Here is a 20,232-nt window from a genome sequence, read left to right as displayed (position 1 = left end):
AAGACTCATGTGACTAAACAATCTTTAAACTTTGTAGACCTGTTGCTATATAAGATGGCTGACAGCATTCTTTGTAGACCTGCTGCAGTGTAAGATGGCCGACAATGTTTGCTGTAGGCTTACTGAAGCTGGAGTCATGGCACACTGTTTTGCTGTCCAGGTCCTCTGCTCCCAGGAATTTCTCCAAACGTTTTTTAGACACACTTGTCTGGAATCAAATGCATGTCTGTGAGGGACCTGCGGACCCGATGATTGGGCCTCATTTATCAAACGTGAGCCAAACGAAATCCATTGGAAATGCATTTTCACAAATAATGTGGGATTTATCAAAGTTTTCGGATGTCAGTTTTTTCGTAGGAGCCGAACAAGCTTCACAAGTGGTCTCAACTAAGCTCGTATTGTGCATGGAAATGAAAGCGCACAGTTGTAAAGCATGTTTTGTTACTTTATTTTTCCTTTAATTAATACATAATATAATATATAGTTAGAGTGGCTAAATTATATGAATATGCCAATTGGATATTAAAATCATGAATATCTTATAAAAACGCAACAGGATTCTACATTAAAATGGGTGAATGTGTATGTCTGCTTATGGGTGTGTGTGTGTGTCCAAGCATCTATGCCTTTACCTGCACCATAGCAGAAATGAGCATTGGCAACATGTCCAGGGGGAAGCTCAGGAGGTTGAAGAGAGAGATTGAGGTGAAGGCCTTCTGAGCATCCAGAACATTCTCAGGAGTCACCGACACAAACACAGCAAAGGTGGCCACGGACACCTGCAGAATACAGTATGTAGTGAAAATGTGTCCCAGGCACAAACAGGCTCCCACTGTGAATAACATATGTGCTAGTCCTCTACCATGCAGCAAAGTAGCCCAGCCAAATGTTTGGTAGGCCAGGGAAGGATGCCAGCCCTGGTAGGAATGGTACATGTATACACACACAAATATAGAGCTCAGCTAAAACTATAGTCTCCTTAAGAATTGTATTGTATAATGTAATTGGATTATTATTATAAAATACCGTGCCATGAAAAAGTATTTCCCCCATTCCTGATTTTCTCTAATATTGCATATTTATCACACTGAATGGTTTCAGGTCTTTAGACAAAATGAAATTAGACCAGGGTAAACTTGGTGATAAGCTACATATATGCAGCTGGTCACTCACCAGAGCAGGCGCCCCTGCAAACATAAAAGTGGACATGGAGGTGAGGTATGCAAACTTCTTCATCACTCCCAGCTCCTTCTCTCTGATCTCGTGCACCTGTGCCTCATACGGGGGCTCCCAGGCATACAGCTTAAGAGTCTGGAATTTGAGAACACTGTAAAATCAACGGCAACAAAAATAACATTCAACAAAATATATTTTTACGGTTTTTGCTTGCGATATATTTCAAGCAAATAATATGGAAGGTCAACAAGCTAGATGTGACTGAATATGACTTTGCTGTTGCCATTTTACATGAAGATTGATTAGATCTTGTAAAAAATGCCTTAAAGCAACAATCATTTTTCTGGCTTGCTTGCTTAGAGTTTTGTTGTGGCTCCATAAATGTGGTTGTTACAGGATAGCCAGCAGCGGAGTCAACAGACGGCGCCAGATCATTTATAAAGAGATATTTACAGTGGAAAAATCAGGACATGTCAAAATAAGCTAAACAAAAACTATGTCTAACAACCTGAGACAGACCTGAGACAGACTTCACCATTGGACCTTCTCTCTCAACCATCCTCCCATACTCTCACCATGGGGCCTAATACAGCTTAAGGCCAGCTGTAGCCCACCCACTGGGTAATGCCAGCTCTACAAATATTACATCAATGCAATAACAGCATAATTATTACAGAATAATTAACAAAATAAGCAAACCCAAAACAAGCAGTCAACACTTTTCTTGCATACTCAGTGTAGATACAATTGCTGTGTTTGTCATTTCTATGAAAACACCCCGATCTGCGTGGTCTACTCTACTGGTACACCGCGAAACACCCCTATCTCTATGTAGTGGTACAGCCGCACAATTTCCCAAGAGAACCAGAAAGTGTATGCACGTTGAACGGTGGTGAGTTAAACTGTATACAAGTTTTAACCAATAAATGAGAATATTATTACAGCCAGAGTGAATGTTTGCATTTGTTGATTCTGGACAAAACCTATGCAGATGAAGGGTGAATATGACAAAGCATCCCCAATTTGGGGATTTCAATACATTAGTTGCCTTTCCCCGCATTCTAAAACAATGTTGTTTGTTCGATGTAAGTTACGGTAATGGTGCTTAGTGACGGTGAACTAGAATGGAAAACAGTATGAAGACAGTAGTGACAATGAAAAGGAGATGCTGCCTGCCTGCCTGCCTGCATCTGTAACAATGGTGGTTTCACTGAAATGTTATTTTATATGAAATTAAGATTTTCTAGATATTTTACCTTGATTCCATTCAGCATCTCGTTTATAATTTTCAAGCGGTTATCTTTGTATTTCATGTTCTCCATCTGAAAGTCAATAAATATGTTAGAAATAAAGTGATGGAAAGGACATTTTAAGTAAAAACTAGCTAAAGCTAGTTGACACAATACATGAATGTGATGTCTAGAAAATGAAAGGGAGAGAGATACAGTGCATGTAAATGTGGGTACCCTTGGCCAGTGTGTATGTTATAAATCCTATGAAGACCTTGCCTGCAAATTTAGACAACATCAGTTTATGCACTCAAGTCAAAATGTGCTTAGGCTGCAGAGGTGCACAATTTTAGACTTGCATGCATGCACAGTATCTCAGATCTGAATAGGCCCCTCATAGATAATGCTATAAGGGCCCACAGCAGCATTGAATTTAGAAAATTGTAGTTCATAGACAGAACATGTGAGCTGAGATGCTGGACTTGCAGGTAGGGGGCACAGGACCTGGAAGTCACGAGACTTGATGGCCAGCAGTCCGTTGACAGGCACCATGAGCACCATGACTGCAAGGCCGGCCAGAGTGGAAGGGCCCAGCTCCAGCCACAGAAACATGATGGCCAGGGCGATCTGCAGCGGGCACGACCACAGCAGGTGGATGAAGTTGGTGACCTCGTTGAAACGCTGGGCGTCGGCTGACATGAGGTTGACCGTCTCACCCACGGTGGACTCCTTCCGAGCATCGTTGGACACCACCAGGGTCTGAGGTAGAGGGGGGCGAAGAGGTGTACATATTAACATTACAGCAGGACATCATGTACACTGGCACTAGAACCAGGATGTGCTTGGGTGCAAAAGAAAACAAGATTTATCTGTCCGAGTGCAGCAAACCCAGAGCAATGCACTCTTTGAATATGGCTGCTGTAGCTTTGTGCCCTTCTTCGGTCGTGCGTCTCACGGTGCATTGTGCTGATTACACTGATACAGTACCACATCGGAGTAATGGCGCCATTACAGTTACAAATTATAGAAATTAACCATACGCAACATTTCCTCACTCAAAGTGTGAGGAAATGTTTTTGGACACCGGTGTCACGATTCTGGCTGCCCGCTTCAGTTATTTTCCGGGCTATACCTCTGAGTTCCTGAAATATTTCTGCCATTCTGGTAATCAGTTTCACTTTGGCAATTAGCAGCGGGTGCTGTCTGCTGATTCCCTAGCAGCTGAGTTTCTTTCTATTTAAGCCCTGTGTTTCATTGTGTTTCATTTCACATTTCACTCTTTCATTTGTGCTCAAATGTTATGTGTGCTACTGCCGATTCTCTCCTACCTGTTGTGGTGAAAGGTAAGGGAGCTGAACCCAGCAACCCTTTACATCTGGGGGAAGTGAGGACAGTCTGCCACACATTCACCATAACATTTTCTTTGTGCACAAATTGGAGCTGTTGGAGTTATTGCCCCTCTCAGTAGAGAGCTTTGCAAACTCCTGATTGCACTGGGCTCTGTCTGATGCCCTCGTGGCTGTTTGTGTATTTATCTTACTCCCTCATACACTCAGTAAACACTTTATTGGGTATTTATTAGACTTATTTTTTAGACTTACTGGTCTTCTGCTACAGTAGCCTATCCACTTACAGGTTTTGTTTTTTTTGTTTTTCACACCATTTTCACCAACTCTGGAGACTGTTGTGGGTGAAAATCCCAGGAGATCAGCAGTTTCTGAGTTACTCAAACCACCCTGTCTGGCACCAACAATAATACCATGGCCAAAGTCACTGAGATCACATTTCTTTCCCATTCTGATATTTGGTCTGAAAAATAGCTGAACCTCTTCACCACGTCAACAGGCGTCAACATATTCGTATTAGCAAGCTGCGGCAACCTAATAAATTGCTCCCTGAGTGTAAGTCTCCTGCATCATCAGATAATGGCATCATATTACATCCCTAGCAGCTATTGTATATGCTACTTTCAGTAAAAAGCCTCATTTGAGTAGTCTGCCCTTAACTCTGAGGCTCATATCTCTGACTCAAAAGTATATTTTGAAGGAATGGGCAGCGCAGGGGAGGAGGTACCTTCTTGTACACAGCAGCCATAATGGCAGTGCGCACTTGTGTGCCAAGCACAAAGCACCGCTGGTAATGCTGCTGCAGGAACAGAGACTGCAAGATGTTCACGAGCAGGAGCAGCACAATGTACAGGTACCCCTTCCAAGTGTAGATGGTCATGTCGTCAGTGTAGGCGACCAACAGCCTGGACCAAACCACACCACACAATTAGGGGGAAAACCTGGTTATGATGAATGAACGCAAGATAAGCATGTCATTATAGAATTACATTTATGCCAATGCAGTACTGGAAAGAATGTATACATTCAGTGAGCACTTTCTTAGGCATTTAATAGACTTAATTTTTACACTTAAGTCCTCTGCTTCTGTAGCCTATCTACTTAGAGATTTGACCCATTGTGTGTTCAGAGATCTCTTGTCCTCTGACCTCTCAGGAATAATGTGTTTCTTACCCACAGAACTGCTATTCACTGGATGATCAGCAATTTCTGAGATACTCTGAGATTTCTGAGATACTCAATCCACCCTCTCTGGCACCAACAATCGTTCCACAATCAAAATCACTTAGATCACATTTCTTTCCCATTCTGACATCTGGTCTGAAAAACAGCTGAACCTCTTGACCATGTCTTCATGCTTTTATGCCTTTAGTTGATTAAACTGGTGACTCCAGCTTGAAATTTGTGGTCAGCAACTTAACTGATTTGAAAGTTCTCCTTGCTGACAGTGCAGTAAACAGTGAACTACTCCTCAGCAGAGGAGAGCATTTAAAAAATGCTTATTGGATTATAAAAATATGACTGCATCTGTGTCCGACAATGTTATGTTATGTTAAAAGCATATAAAGACATTGTTAAAAATTATGGGAATAGCGAGGAATTATACCATGTAAAACAGACGGGGAAGCTGGTATTCTGCTGCAGAGTACCATTCAAATGACTGTACAGTACATCAATTTTTCTTCCCGATTTGTGTAAATGGAGATGGATCATACCAAACAACATTGTGTTGACATAGGTCCAGGCATTATTGAAGGACAAGGGTTTGGAGACACAGCTTTTGTTAATCAAAATGGCAAGAGCCTCGTTGATATGATCCAGTGGTATGAAGTCATGACATTAGAACCCCCAAACTATAATAAAGCTGAACAGCTTAAAAACAAATATCCTGCACTTGCTCAGCAGATAGCAGACAAAACAATCAAGCATCACACCTGGTCTCTGAAACACTCACTTCAGAAGTTGGGGACTGATGAAAGAAAGCAGGTCTTGCAGGAGTTTAAACACTGCAGACTCCAGCAGAACCCATTTGAATGTCTTTCCTATGGTAGAAACCAGCCAGGAGCTGGGGTACTCAGCCTTGTTTTCTCCATCCTTCTTCTTCTTCTTGTTGTTCCCTTCGCCACTAGTTTCCTCCTAATTAAGAGAGACAATGACTCCATAAACACAACTCCAACCCCTCCCAAGAACTCCCAAAGGAACAATTTGAGCAGATCAAAAAGGATTTATATAGAGCATTCAGCATTTCACAAGCTTAGATTTGAACACCCTAATGGTCTCTGCCAATAATGACCTGGCACATTATGACCTGGTACTGTGCCTTGATTTAAAAAAAAACATTTGCACCTTTGCAAAATAAATACCATTCCTTGAATTTGCACCTTCACTTTCCTGACAGCAGCCACCCTGAGAAATCTTTTGTGGTCCACTTTGTCAATACTTATACCTCACCTTTATTTGGTCTCCTTTTGAAAAGCTTTATATTTACAAGGATCCCCATCCCAATTTATTTTGGTATTTTGGAGCCTAGAAATGCGCACAATATGAAGTATGACAAATGCAAATTAAACAAATTAAGCACCACAGATAATGAGTATAAGACTCTTTTGTTGACCCTTGGAGCAATGTGGGGTTAAGGGCCTTGCTCAGGGGCCCAACAGCTGCACTGATTTTACTGTGGCTTGAACCAACCAACTTCCAGCAACCCAGTCCAGCACCTTAGCCACTAGACTATAGGTGGCCAATGAGTTTGGAGGCATTTGCTTGAACATAAGCAGATAAGATGCTTGTGTACACTAGATAGTTAATTATGCTGCTTTCAGTAGTTTACAAATAAATAAGTATATTAGTATTTTTGCATTGCTGTGTGCAACATAAAAATATGAATGAAATAAAATCTAAAACCTGTTAATTATATTAATTATAATTTATAATTATAATTAATTATAAATTGCCCATCTTGGCTAATATGACATTCACATTTACAAGAAGCAAAAATATTTGTGTGTGTGAGTGCAATTGAAAGCCTTGGGAAACTGGACATGACTATTCTTTACTTTCCTTACATGTCATGTTCCTTTGGCAGACATGCAAGTTGATGTAATCAAGGTCCAATCACAAACAGTCAGCTCTTACCATGACCAATACATCCTGGCTGACCCCCTTGGCCAGCCCGTTATGACAGGGCTCAGTTTTCTGCTCCTGGCTGGCCTTCCTCTGGCGGTTCTTCATGCGTGACCGCGCCTTCATCAGCTCCCATTTCATGGTCTCCTCGAACCCCTGGCAGATATAGTCAGTGCCATCCTCTTCTTTCAGGTCCCATAAGTCCTCCTGCACCAGCGGCCTCCTGTAGCCACTCACAACCATGCTGCAGAGAGAGATCATATTCTCACTGATCAGGGGCTCACACATTTGGTCTTGTTTGGTTAAAACACTATGAGGTTCACTTCCTTTATTACATCTTGAAGGCTGCCACACACCGTGTAAAAGAACCGTAAAAACATTTTCGACCCTTAGTCTCCTTTTGCTTGGCCTGAAGAAATAATATTTCTATAAATAACTTTTGCATTTATTTAGTAGCCCTTTTTCTTCTATGACATTTGAAAGACATATAGACAGAATAATGTCCTGGGATATGAAGGTGAGACATACTTCTTGACACGTATATAATTATTGAATGACATTATCTGAAATAATGTGGACTCTCAAACATTTTTGCAGTGCTCTACTTTATAATTCCAGAGGTGAGCATCACAGCGACTTAAAATTAACAATACCTAAATTATGAAAATATATTAAATGCTAAGTGCTACAAATACAAAACAGTGTAGGCAAAAATGCAGAAATGGAGTTCTCCTTTATTTTGCAATGAAATACTGAGTCACAAACCGGTAGGAGATAAACGTATACATTTCCTTAATAATACATTTATTGGCCACATTGTCGCAGAATCTGAAGGCGATATGCAGTACCAATAAGTATCTATGAGAAAATGTAAGCAGTGTAGGGGTCCAAAAACCTATCCAAAACCACTCTGATAATGAATAAAATGTTTTTTTGTCCATTAAATGGTAAATGGAAGGCATTTATATAGTGCCTTTATCCAAAGCGCTGTACAATTGATGCTTCTCATTCACCCACTCACACTCACGGCGATTGGCTGCCATGCAAGGTACCGACCAGCTTGTCAGGAGTATTTAGGGGTTAGTTGTCTTGCTCAGGGACACATCCCGGGCAGGGGATCGAACCGGCAACCCTCCAGCTGCCAGACGACTGCTCTTACTGCCTGAGCCATGTCGCCCCATTTAAAATTCATCCTTATGGTGGTTTCAGATTAAACATTGATATTCTCTCACATTCACCTCACAATTAAAATGATTACATTTGTTATTTTCTGGAAAAACATTCTGTCAGATGGGCCAATTAGTTATTATACTGAGAGGTAAAAGTTTAAAATGATTGGCTATACCTGTTAAATCAATCTGAGCTGTTTGGGGATTTATCCTTTTGTCCTGAATCTCCTAGGACCCCGGAATCGCTGCTTGTAACCCTTGCTTGTATTTGCTGGTTTTATTGGGCACCTGTGCCTGATAAGTCTCTATGGCAGTTTCTGATAGCAGGTTTCTCAACCTTTGCTTTGAGATAGGCACCTCTCCCTCCCCTCTTGACTAACAGCTTCTACATTCTGTGGTTTGCATGGTGTGGACCAATGACTGTGTACGGTTAAGAGATAATCTTTAAGTAGTCACAATTAAAGTAATCTTTAAGTAATTAAGTGTCTGTGCCTGTGAATAAACATTCATCAGCAGTCAGAAAATAGTTTTTCTTAAGTGCTGATTCAGTGGGAACTAGAAGAATATATATATGGCTGGAACAAAAAAAAATATTCTCGTGACCATTTGAAACTGTCAAAAGTGCGATGGCACACCTCTGGTTCAGTTACTTAAACTATTTTATCATTTGAAATGCCGCAATTTTAGAATAAAGACAGATAGATTTCTGGACCTTTAAAAGATGAATAATGAATTATTTATTTGTTTGTGAGCATGACAAGTGTTGGGGCATGTATGTGTAGATGTATCTATATGTATGTGTTTACTCCTTCATCCGGGACTCATCAGGCCTACCTGTTCAACCAGCTGAATGTGATTCTACTGAGAAACGATGCTCCCTGCTCAGGGTTCTGAAACAAATGAATCATAGAGAAACATATTCATATATTATATATCATATTCACTGAATATTCATATATACGGTATTTGATTTATACTCACTGAAGAATATGAAAGTAAAGAAGCACACATTTTGAGGCAGCTTTTGGGACACTGTATGTAGTGGTTTAAGGCCAGAGAATTAAAGTTTTATTTGTAAGCCATTTTAATTGTACGTTATTGGTATTTATGTGTGTGCAGGGATCAGTTTCCTGCTCTGTGATTGATTCCACAACACCCACCCCCACATTTGTGTCCGACATCAGCCCCACCTATCCCCAAATATACCAAAATCCTCTGTACTGTAATATAAATTTGACCAATTAAATATTTAAATCTGTGAAATTTCAAATTAAGTGTCACATACAGTATCCTCAGCACAGTACCAATGTTTCCCATTTCAAGTGGAAGTAAGAGCAGTCAGGTGTGTGTGTGAGGGGAAGCGGGGTCAGAGGACCAAACGCGACCAAGTTGGCTTCTAAGAGTTACCCACAAGATGTGAGATAACGACTGACATTTTCTGGGGGCATCCCTAGAGACAAGGGATACACCCTAGAGGAGGAAGGGGTAAACAAGAAAGGGATTCAATAACTCCCTGGTGATGAGCCAACCAATAAAACTACCTATCAAAATGGTCGAAAAGTCGAGTGAGGAAACAAAGGGTACAAACTCAACCTACATCCTACAGATTATGGTGGTTGTAAGACGAGGCGAGTAAAACCTAGGTATGCCTATAGCGCAAGGGAGACGCCTACCTAGGCTCCTAACAGCGTTACAGCCTACTGTGCCTAGGACCGAAACGGTAACGTGATAATGAAAGACATACAAGACATCCCGTCTCTGATTCCACAACAGGAATACTACCCTAACCCTAGCATACACAAAACAACCTTTATAATCGAATTCCCTGACAAAACAGGATTACTTTAAAAAGAGACGTGAACCCATGAAACGCATTAACCTTACTTCAACAACCGAAGCAGAATGCCCATACTGTGGCTAGAATACACAAAACATAATTAAATTAGTATTGACACAGCTACACAAACGCTTCAAGGCTCTGCCGCCAGTGTCGAAAACCTAAAGGGAAGGGAGATAAATAGGCGAACAGCTACAAAGATCTCCCGTATAGACCTCCAGACGAGAAATACGCAACGCTCTTACAGGGATGAGCGGTGCTCCAACCTTACATATTTAACCTAGTGTTACAAATAAAACAGCCCTGCACCAAGCAGGAAACAAAATGCAGCCGGGAGAACCATGCAGAAGTAACCTACACAACCAACCACGAAGACCTCCTACCCTAACACTTGACTAGCCAGAAGGAAGATTCTGACGAGGTTTCCCCAAAATTAATCCCATACTCCAACTGTCACATGCCTGCCATTTGTGCACTAAAATAAATTTTAAAAAAATGTAATTCCCCTAAGAAGATTATGACCTGCTGCGTGTTCAGCTACCTTGATCATAAAAACCCCATGGGTAAATGATACTGGTCTGTCCACACCTCACATTAGAGCACAAACGAAAATAAAAAGTCTAAACATGTTGAAGAAGTGATGAAGTATGATTCCATAGAAAGCCACACAGCTGACCTTGATTAGCAATCAGACCACACAAAACAAATATGCCAAGCAGCCCTCTAGTGGCGCAAAAAAGGTTGTGCCTGGAAAAGACTAACAAACAGCCAAGAGATGACAGTATGTACCTTTTTAACTGAGTCCACAGCTTCTGGAGGAATATCAGCAAAGGCTGACAGGATAAGGGCCAGCACCTGAAGACCAAAGGCTATGTAGAACAGACAGAAGCGTGGAAGGTCTTCTATTGCACCCTGAAAGAGAGCAAGAGAGGGAGAAACAAGACTGAGAGGAGAAAATGGTGTGGTTTGATTTGTAAGAACTGAACTTGTTTTGGAAAGTGTATTCATGCAATGAAGACCAAATCCAACTTTGAACCATTACAGTAAAATTTTGAATTGTGAAATTCAAGTTATGCAATTCAAGTTCAATTTTAAAATACAATAATTCAGCTTAAATATTACAAATCCTAATTATTTTAAAACAAATTCAAGTTATTCAATGTCTGCCCACATAAGTATACTACAGTATATTTTGTTACAATACAAATCAGTGTTTGTTTTATAGACTTTCTATACCCTCTTGGTGATATCGCCTTATTTTCTTATTTTTTTTCTTTTTTTCCCTGAGGTTAAAACTGATGAAAATATCAACTAAGTGATTGTTATGTAATGTAATGTACACCCTTTGAATCATCAAGGTTTGGTAGTCAATATACTGGCCCAAGCTTCCAGACAACTGGAGTTGTCTGGAGTGTTGAAGCCACTAGTGTTAAGGTTGAACACAGAATTATGCACACCGGCTGTGTCCTTAACACACCCACCTTTCGAAGTGCCTCCCGCAGAATTGTCTGGAAAGAGAAGACCTCACATATGACCAGCAACAGCCAGAAGAGAAAGAGCGACCCTGAATCTACAGCTCCAATTTTCCTCTTACTCTCCTGGTAAAGAATCACCAGGACCTGAAGCCAACAGAATGATACATGAAATTATCCCCACAACATACAAAAAACAGCACTTCAAGCATGCAAGCGCCCATTTTGGAGAAATTATGAGAAATATCACCCAGGCATATTGCGTTGGAGTAAATTCTGTTTATTTGTGCTTGATATAGACTTGATCTGGAGATGTTCTGTCCCAATACTAGTGCAAATTGGTCAAAGCATTATGACATGTGTGTGCAAAATAGCTAGGCCTATGACCAAAACAGCTTGATTGTTCCAACAACTCATGTATTTTGTGTACTCATGTAAGTTGTTTTTTTAAGAGTTGTTCCGATACCAATACCAGTATCGAAAATGCCTCCGATACAGCCCAAAACCCTGGATTGGGTATCGGCGAGTACACAAGTCTATGCACCGATCCGATACCACATAATTTATCATGTGATGATAGCTCATTTACACTACTCAGGCAAACAAACACACGCGGTGCTAGCGGAAAGTGTAACATTAGTCAGAGCTAGCAAAATGTCAGCAATTTGGCAATATTTTACACTGGAAAATCTTACCAGTAAAATGGCGATGTGCACAGTATGCAAGTTTCAAGGGGTGGCACACTGTTGCTAATTTCAACACCAGCAATCATATAAAGCATTTAAAGGCGCATCACACAAAAGAGCACGATGGGTTCATCAAGGCAAACGGTAACTGGTGAACTCATTTTAAAATAAATGCATGTTCACCACCAGGCGTATTATTGAGGTTTACATTCTAGCACAGGGAATTGAATGCTACAGTATTATAGTTATCAAATAATTTCTGTAGCTGTTGGCTGACTTATGGCTTATTGTAACGTAACGTTATAACGATATGTCATTTCTTAAGGTTCAATTCAATTCAAACTACCAGCAATCTGAACATTGCTTTTCACAATGCATTATCGACATAAAAATAAATAAAGCTATGCATTGTCATTAGGCGCCTCACAGCAAGGAGGTCCTGGGTTCGAATCCCTGTCGGCCGGGGCCTCTCTGTGCGGAGTTTGCATGTTCTCCCCGTGTCTGCGTGGGTTTCCTCCGGGTACTCTGGTTTCCTCCCACAGTCCAAAGACATGCAGGTTAGGCTGATTGGAGAGTCTAAATTGCCCGTAGGTATGAGTGTGTGAGTGAATGGTGTGTGTGCCCTGCGATGGACTGGCGACATGTCCAGGGTGTATTCCTGCCTTTCGCCCAATGTATGCTGGGATAGGCTCCAGCCCCCCTGCGACCCTGTTCAGGATAAGTGGGTTCAGATAATGGATGGATGGATGGATTGTCATTAGGCTATTTATCTATCAGTTATTGAAAGCGAAATATTCCTTTCACGTTAATCTCACCACCACGATTGTCCGGCGCCATATAAAATGCATTGGCTAAGTTTACCGTTGGTTGGTAAACACCAGAGACCTGTATTGGCATGAAATGTAAATCATTAGACCAGTTGCCTATGGTAAAATAAACCCGGTGTTATCATATTACATCAGGCAAATATGAACAGAATTTTGAGTGCACTACATCACTTTTAACAAAGTCTTAACAGCAGCATATTTACATATTTCATTTCTATCAGTCAGAAGCCATAGAGAAGACGGATGAAACATGAAGAATTCTCATTTTAATCGATGCATTTTAAAAAATGACAGACAATCGACCAGCATGCCTGGACGTAAACTACAGGGATTTAACAACAGACTTCTGCAACTGTGAGGTTACACTGCACAATATCAACGTAAATGTGAATGTTTAATTTGCCAATTAGGCTATTATCTGACTTACAATGTTGACATTGAACTATTGAGATGGCCCAAAATAAAGTTTGAAAATGAAATGAAATTTGTCAGTACTTTTAAAGCACAGACATCGTATCGGTACTCTGTATTGGCTGATACGCGAGTTCAGGTATCAGAATCGGTATCGGGAAGGAAAGAATGGTATCGGGACATCTCTACGGAGAATACTGTATTGAGTCAGTAGGTCGCTTTGCCCGCTTTAGTTTTTGGCTTGTTTTTGTTTTGAACAAAACAAAAAGTAGCCTACAGTGGTTGAAGGGCGAATGCAACTTCTTAAGCATAATCAAATTAGTTGTTTCTATGCTGAGTGGATGTAAATATCAGTGAGCTGCTTGTATTAAACTTATTGAACGACTGACATTTCATTGTGTCACTGACATTAAATATTTTCAATTAACGACAGCTTTTGTATTGACTACTGCACAATCAATGATGTAAGTCTCATTCAATTCAGCACATTCAACATTTATAAAGCTGCCTGCTTCTAGCTGTATGTGGTGTCAAACAAATTTGCTGCTAATATCTGTTCACTGAGAAAGTAGATAATATAACAAATATATTTTTTAGTCAGACATCAGATGTTTCTTGTCTACAAACTTGAGAATTCAATGGTTAGCTGTCATCTCAGAAATGATTTTCATGTGGTTTTCAGCACCATGCCACAAGAGGGTACCTGTTTGCAGTGGCCACTTATCATTAAAATAGTAAGGACTGGATAGAAAAAGGTTTCTGATTCAAAATTTGTGATGGAAGGTCGGAGCCCGGTTATTTTCAGCCAAATTACTTTTAGTATGTTTCAAACCATTGTCTACTGTGGTGCCATGGTATCAGTACAAAGACACACACACACACACATACACACACACACACATTAATTATTCTCTGCAGTCATTCCTTACCCAGGAAATAGTGAACAGCACAGGGTTAGTGTAAAGCACTGGTGGATTTGCACCATTTGCTTCTCTGTCGTTTGATGGCCCATAATCCTCTCCTAGAGTGACTGCAAGTCCAGCAATGGCAGTCAGTAAAAGAAGACCAGCCAGGACCTGAAAGAACAAAAACAGCATGCATGTATGTGTAACTGCAACCTAGCTATGCAGTGAGCATGTGTTGGCCAACTGCAAATTATGACTTCAATCATAATCTTTCAGTACTGATAGCCTGACTGACACACTCATAAGACAGACTAGCTTCTTCCAAACTTAGCCAGCTGAAACATATTTTGTAACATGTATGCTAAGGTTTTTAAGTCAAATAATCAAAGTTAAACTATGATTAGAATTATGAAGAGAACACATAATAAGCAATCTTCTTATTATGCCAATCTTATTTTAAAAAGGAAAATAAAAAGGACTGTAGGCACCCCAAATATAACACCTAGTAAGTACAATATATTTTGAGGTTTAGATGCAGTGTATGTATTTTGACAGAGCAATGTAATACAATGCAATGTTTCTGTTATTCATTGTAGCATAATTTATGTGCATCATTATGGAAAACAGTCACTGATATGCACTGAAATTCATGTGGCATGAATAATGCACATCATTATGGAAAATTAATTGCCTCCACTTATTGCAATTCCACGTTTGGTTTGGACTGAATTTCATTTTGCCACAAGTAAAGCCAGTTTAGTTTAGTAAAGCCACAAGCCTAGTCCTAGAGTAGATGTACATGATGTAGATGTCTCCATACAAAACTCAAAACCGACTAAGCGGCTCATAATCTTCCATAGTAAAGCCATGGACACTGCAAGGAGAGTTGTAAGTAACATAATTAAAATAAATACTATGCTCATGTGTTTTCTTATGTTTTTTTTGTTATAAGCCCATGTGAGTTTTGATGTTTACGTTCACCTCTGGTTGTTTACTCACTGCCTTTTTTTGTTGCTGTTAGAAAAGACTAGCTCTCCACTCTAGAGTACAAGCAACCAAGTCTCTCTGTGTTTTTCTTTTTAAATTACTTGGTATTTAAAAAATAAGGCCCTGTCTAAAATACAGACCGTCCCATCATGCAAAGCCTCTATTGGGCGAAATCTGGCAATGTAATGTTAGCAACATCAAGGCAAGTGCAACCCAAACTATTAGTTAAGCATAATTCTGCATAACAGAGCACTATTTCAACATTGGCTTTTCAAATTTAAATTTGCCCTCAGACTTTCCATTGTGGCAAGTGGTCAGGTGATCTAAAAACTGATTCAAGAACTACATGTAATAACAGACTCTTTCAGATTGAATTACCTGTTTGCACATATAGAGCCTGGAGAGATGTGCTTTCGAGAGCCTCCGTTTGAAGAGGGGCACTAGGTGCCAGGGGGCACTGAGCCACAGGAAAGCCAGAGGCACCCAAACCAGCACCGTGCGCTCAAAACACACCGGCAGGTCTGGGTCGGGCCGATCCAGAAAAGAGGCATTCTGAAACAAGCACAGATACACTTCAGCTGGAGGGATTTACACAAGCACCATTCGGTGTTCTACTAAATAATCAACAACGGTTGAACCAAAAACACTTTCCAACAAACCCATCTAAATTCTGACTCATGGATGATTAAAACACAGTACAATATGGATCTTAGGAAATTTGTGACCCTTGATATTCAAGAATATTTGATTAATAAAAAAAACTGTTCATAGAGCTATAAGGCTAATGGTTAAACATTCACACATGAACAATGAGTGGGTGAGGTTTTATTCCTCTGTTAGTGGGGTCATAAAGTCTGCAAACTCATCATGACAAGGTGTGACATCATTCACGGCACAGGAAGGTTTGAGAGAACACCTCCTGCACGGCCCCAGACATTATTCTCTTGAACCCCCCTTCATTACTCACTCCCACTCAGATCTCCCTCATTCCTCAATCACTGAAATGATGCATAAAGCATTGGATGTTTCATGGCAAAGCCAGTTTAGATAATATTCATGTTTGGTATCATTTTCCTTGGCTCAGTGCGACTGGTGCAATGGTTTAATTTCTGCAACAGTAAACCTAGGACATCATAACCATCCAGGAAAAAAAACTGTGTGGAAATCTGTCCCTGTGAAAACCATTTGCCTCGACCCCCCCTGATCAAATCCCACTACCTGGGGACGTTTGGCTCCAAATCCTAAATGTTTATAAATGGCAAATGGTTAATTGTGGACCCAATCTTATGGTCAAGGCCTGGTTTTTGCTTTTAAGGGGAAGAAACAAAGGGTCTAGAAAATGTGTTGCCAGACTCCCGCACCCACAATTTGTACTCTGTTTAAAATTGTATTATGTCTCATATCAAGATTTGGAACCTTGTGATTTAATCGTAATTTAAAGAAGTGACCGACCTAATAAATTATTATACTTGATCTGTTTGGTTTCACTTACTGTACACTCACTGTTACACAGAGAATGCATGGTTGCCCCCTCGAGTTGGTCTAGGGAGGATGCAAATTTACGCTTAATGTATCACAGTGTATTGTACCCGTAGACCTCTGACAGTAAATCAATCGCCTCTGCTTGTCAGTTTATTCATGTTGAGAACTGTTGAGTTAATGTTGGTCTTCTTGGGTCCCTGAGCTGCCATCGGCCACTCCCAAAAGTAGCTATCCCTGCAACCTCTGAAATGACTGCAGATATCTAGCCAGCTCGTGAGACATGCACATAACGCGCAATGTGACATGCGGCGGGACCAGCAGAGGACTGTTCAAGGAAGCTACTCTATGCCTTTCAGCTGCCTGCTAGGGCGAACACAAGCAAAGTGTGTCTAAAATGGGCCTTTCCACATCAGGGGGAATAATGATAACAATTTCCATTATTCCACTATTAGTTTTCCATTATTATCAGTGTATCATGGTGCTCTATGGTTTATTACAAATGCTAGGTCTCTTGCCCATTACTCTATCCTTTTGTCAGAGCATGGGTCTACCCTCTCTGAAGAATATTTCTTCTCATGTCATAAGGAATAATAGTATTAGAATCTGCATTTCAGTTCTATCCTGCTCTTTTAAGCACCTCACCCTTTCTCTGAATTTGGAAGGAATTTGCTCTTACTTATAATGCACTGCAGTCATGGAACACACTACAAAAGCAATTCAAGATAGATAGCCTTGTTACCATGGCTGAATTCAAAGACTGTAACTGAGGAGCCTGCATCTTTTTAAGTGTCATTATTTATTTTTTACATTTTGTCTTATCTTATTGAATTGCCTGCTACTGCTTGGCCCTTGGAAAACAGATATTAATCTCAGTATGACTCTCTGGGTAAAACAAAATTAGAAATTGATGAGATTGGGAAATCCATTGTTGTATATATATGTGAGGTAATGTTTGTTATATTTAATGGTTATATATATATATATATATATATATATATATATATATATATATATATATATCGTCATGCCCTGCGATGGACTGGCGACCTGTCCAGGGTGTACTCTTGCCTTTCACCCAATGTATGCTGGGATAGGCTCCAGCGACCGTGTTCAGGATAAGCAGGTTAAGATAATGGATGGATGGATAGTTATTGTCATTGACTGTGGTAGTACTTCCTGGGGGAGGGGCTTGGTGTATGAGAGGGGGTGTTTTGGTGGGTAAGAGGGGAGAGTGTAGGAGCAAGGAAAGTGTTGTACGAGCTTACGGATGTAGATAGTAAGTGCTCATTTATAAATAAATAACAATAGTATAATAATAATAAATAAATAGTAGCATTAGGGTTGGTTTCATGGACACATATTAAGTAAATTTAATTTAATTGAGTTTTGGGCACAATGGCCATTCAACACAATGACCATTCAAAATTGAATTTTATCTAGGATTAGGCTTAATCTGTGTCTATGAAACTGCCCCTTGAAGTATTGTAATAAACAAACCTGCACATGCTACCATGTTCTTGCCATCATTTGAAGAGAGCTATATAAAAATAGTCATGTGAAATATAAATGTCAGATGTGTCTCAGTGGTTAGCACTACTTTCACCCTGAACGTGGTGGACATGTCTCAACACGTACACATTGTTTTTTCAAACTTTCTTTTGCAACCTATTTTGTTTGTAGTCTGTTTAAAGTTCCTTTAACATTTGCAATCCAAATTAATAAACATCATCAATAGTTTATAAAGATATTTAGTACAATATATAATCAAAATATTATCATTACATAAGGTGCCCTTACAGAGCAGACACACTCTGCAGAAATTCTAAGATGGCCAGGTAACTCTCCCTAGGCCCCAATGAATCATAAAGCTCTCAAAGAATCATGAATATTATTTTATTAAACCAGAAGAGTCATAGAGAAAGATGTGTTGATTCATTGATTCATGTGCCCTGTCTCACTGAACCAAACACAAAATGGCCCCTCCTAAGCATGAATGGATTAAACTATAAAACTAATAAAACTATAAAAACACGCCCATGTACAGTACAAGATATGAGTCAGCCACGTGGAAATTTCACGTGATTTCATAACAAAACAGTTCACGTCTGACATTTACATTTCTTGTGTGACTTTTTATTTACATGTGAAAATGTTAAATTGCCATGAGCATAAGGCTGAGGGACATGAGGGTAATCTTGAATTTGCTGTATGAACAGACAAACAGAATAAACAGCGATCGGTAAAGCTAAAACAAAAAGCATTATTGTATATAGTACATAAGAAAATAGAATAGCAATTTATGACACACCTTTGACACAGGTTTGCCGTACATACACATCTAAGTATGCTAGTAGATAAAACACTCAAACATGTAAACACTGGTAAACTTTAAAAACGTCTTTTTGGAAAAAAATGTCTAATTAAATAGCAAAAAAGAAAACTGTTGACTATTAAAACTTTTCAAAAATCAGTTCTAGGTGTCCTCAAGTCACAGTATCTATGTAAAAAAAATCTATGTCCTGCACTTTAGTCTCTTATCAAGTAAACAAAAGCACTTTAACTTCAACTTACCCAAAATGTTGAGCCACAGAAGTGTTCCAGGGCAGTGGACATAATTGTTCTGTCCAGGTTCTTTCAGAAATGGACAAGATGGTCCTGTTTCAAAGTAAGCGGGCGGTATGGGCAAGGTATTAGGGCCAAAGGCAAAGCATGATTCAGCAAGAATTGCAAGTGCTTAAATGAATAGCAAATTGTTGTCTCCTCTACAGGCCGCCACACAAGACACCACGTGGGACAGGTTAATTCTTAACCCTGCTTTTGTAAAGCAATTGTAACTGACTTAGTGTCAAGGAGACACTCAGGAGGACTTTATATAGAAACCTTTTAGAAAAACGCTTTATAGAAAGAAGTCAGAGACATCATGGCATAGAAGATGAGTCCTAAATAAGTTCCATCCATCCATTATCTTAACCCTCTTATCCTGAACAGGGTCACAGGATACAATGGGCGAAAGGCAGCAATACACCCTGGACAGGTGGGCAGTCCATCGCAGGGCACACACACCATTCACTCACACACTCATACCCACGGGGAATTTAGACTCTCCAATCAGTCTAACCTGCATGTCTTTAGAAGACTGTGGGAGGAAACCGGAGTACCCAGAGGAAACCCACACGAACACGGGGAGAACATGCGAAACCCCGCCCCTAAATAAGTTTTCATATATATTTTCATAGCATGTTCACAAAGACAAGTTACAAAGTAGCTCTAGCACACACAATCATATAATGATTTTTAAAAATCATGTGCAGGCTAAACAGTATTTCAAAGCAAAGTTTTTTCATCTTTCCATCTCTATAAATGGCCTGGAATTGATTTCCGTGGTCCTTATAAGGTATTTTAGGGGCGTCAGTTTATGCTAATTACACATTTTGTGCGCACACTTTTTGTTTACGATTGATTGGTGGATCATGTGGATACGAAAAAAAGCTGTCTACTCCTGTTTTATGAATCCTGCGCAAATGTTTGTTTCCGATCACACATACATTTGCACACAGATTTCCGAAAATATTGATAAGCCCA

General features: G+C 40.0%; 1 protein-coding gene across 1 annotated transcript in view; it reads right to left on the bottom strand.

The window, feature by feature from the left end:
* Positions 1 to 19,263, bottom strand: part of LOC133117967 (ATP-binding cassette sub-family C member 2-like) — a 34,168-nt gene extending 14,905 nt beyond the window's left edge. Inside the window, exons 1-14 of the mRNA XM_061227530.1 lie at positions 19,222 to 19,263; positions 15,547 to 15,720; positions 14,206 to 14,352; positions 11,362 to 11,499; positions 10,670 to 10,792; positions 8,878 to 8,933; positions 6,887 to 7,118; positions 5,706 to 5,887; positions 4,479 to 4,656; positions 2,910 to 3,164; positions 2,433 to 2,498; positions 1,174 to 1,311; positions 633 to 779; positions 124 to 208 (exon numbers count right to left, since the gene is read on the bottom strand). Coding sequence (XP_061083514.1) covers positions 124 to 208; positions 633 to 779; positions 1,174 to 1,311; positions 2,433 to 2,498; positions 2,910 to 3,164; positions 4,479 to 4,656; positions 5,706 to 5,887; positions 6,887 to 7,118; positions 8,878 to 8,933; positions 10,670 to 10,792; positions 11,362 to 11,499; positions 14,206 to 14,352; positions 15,547 to 15,720; positions 19,222 to 19,263 — 1,963 coding nt within the window. The remainder of the gene's footprint in view (positions 1 to 123; positions 209 to 632; positions 780 to 1,173; positions 1,312 to 2,432; positions 2,499 to 2,909; positions 3,165 to 4,478; positions 4,657 to 5,705; positions 5,888 to 6,886; positions 7,119 to 8,877; positions 8,934 to 10,669; positions 10,793 to 11,361; positions 11,500 to 14,205; positions 14,353 to 15,546; positions 15,721 to 19,221) is intronic.
* Between the last annotated feature and the right edge of the window lie 969 nt (positions 19,264 to 20,232).

Source organism: Conger conger, chromosome 18 (genome assembly GCF_963514075.1).
Source record: "Conger conger chromosome 18, fConCon1.1, whole genome shotgun sequence".
Taxonomy (NCBI): domain Eukaryota; kingdom Metazoa; phylum Chordata; class Actinopteri; order Anguilliformes; family Congridae; genus Conger; species Conger conger.
Note: the sequence above shows the minus strand (reverse complement) of the source record. Positions and strands in the feature narration are given on the sequence as shown.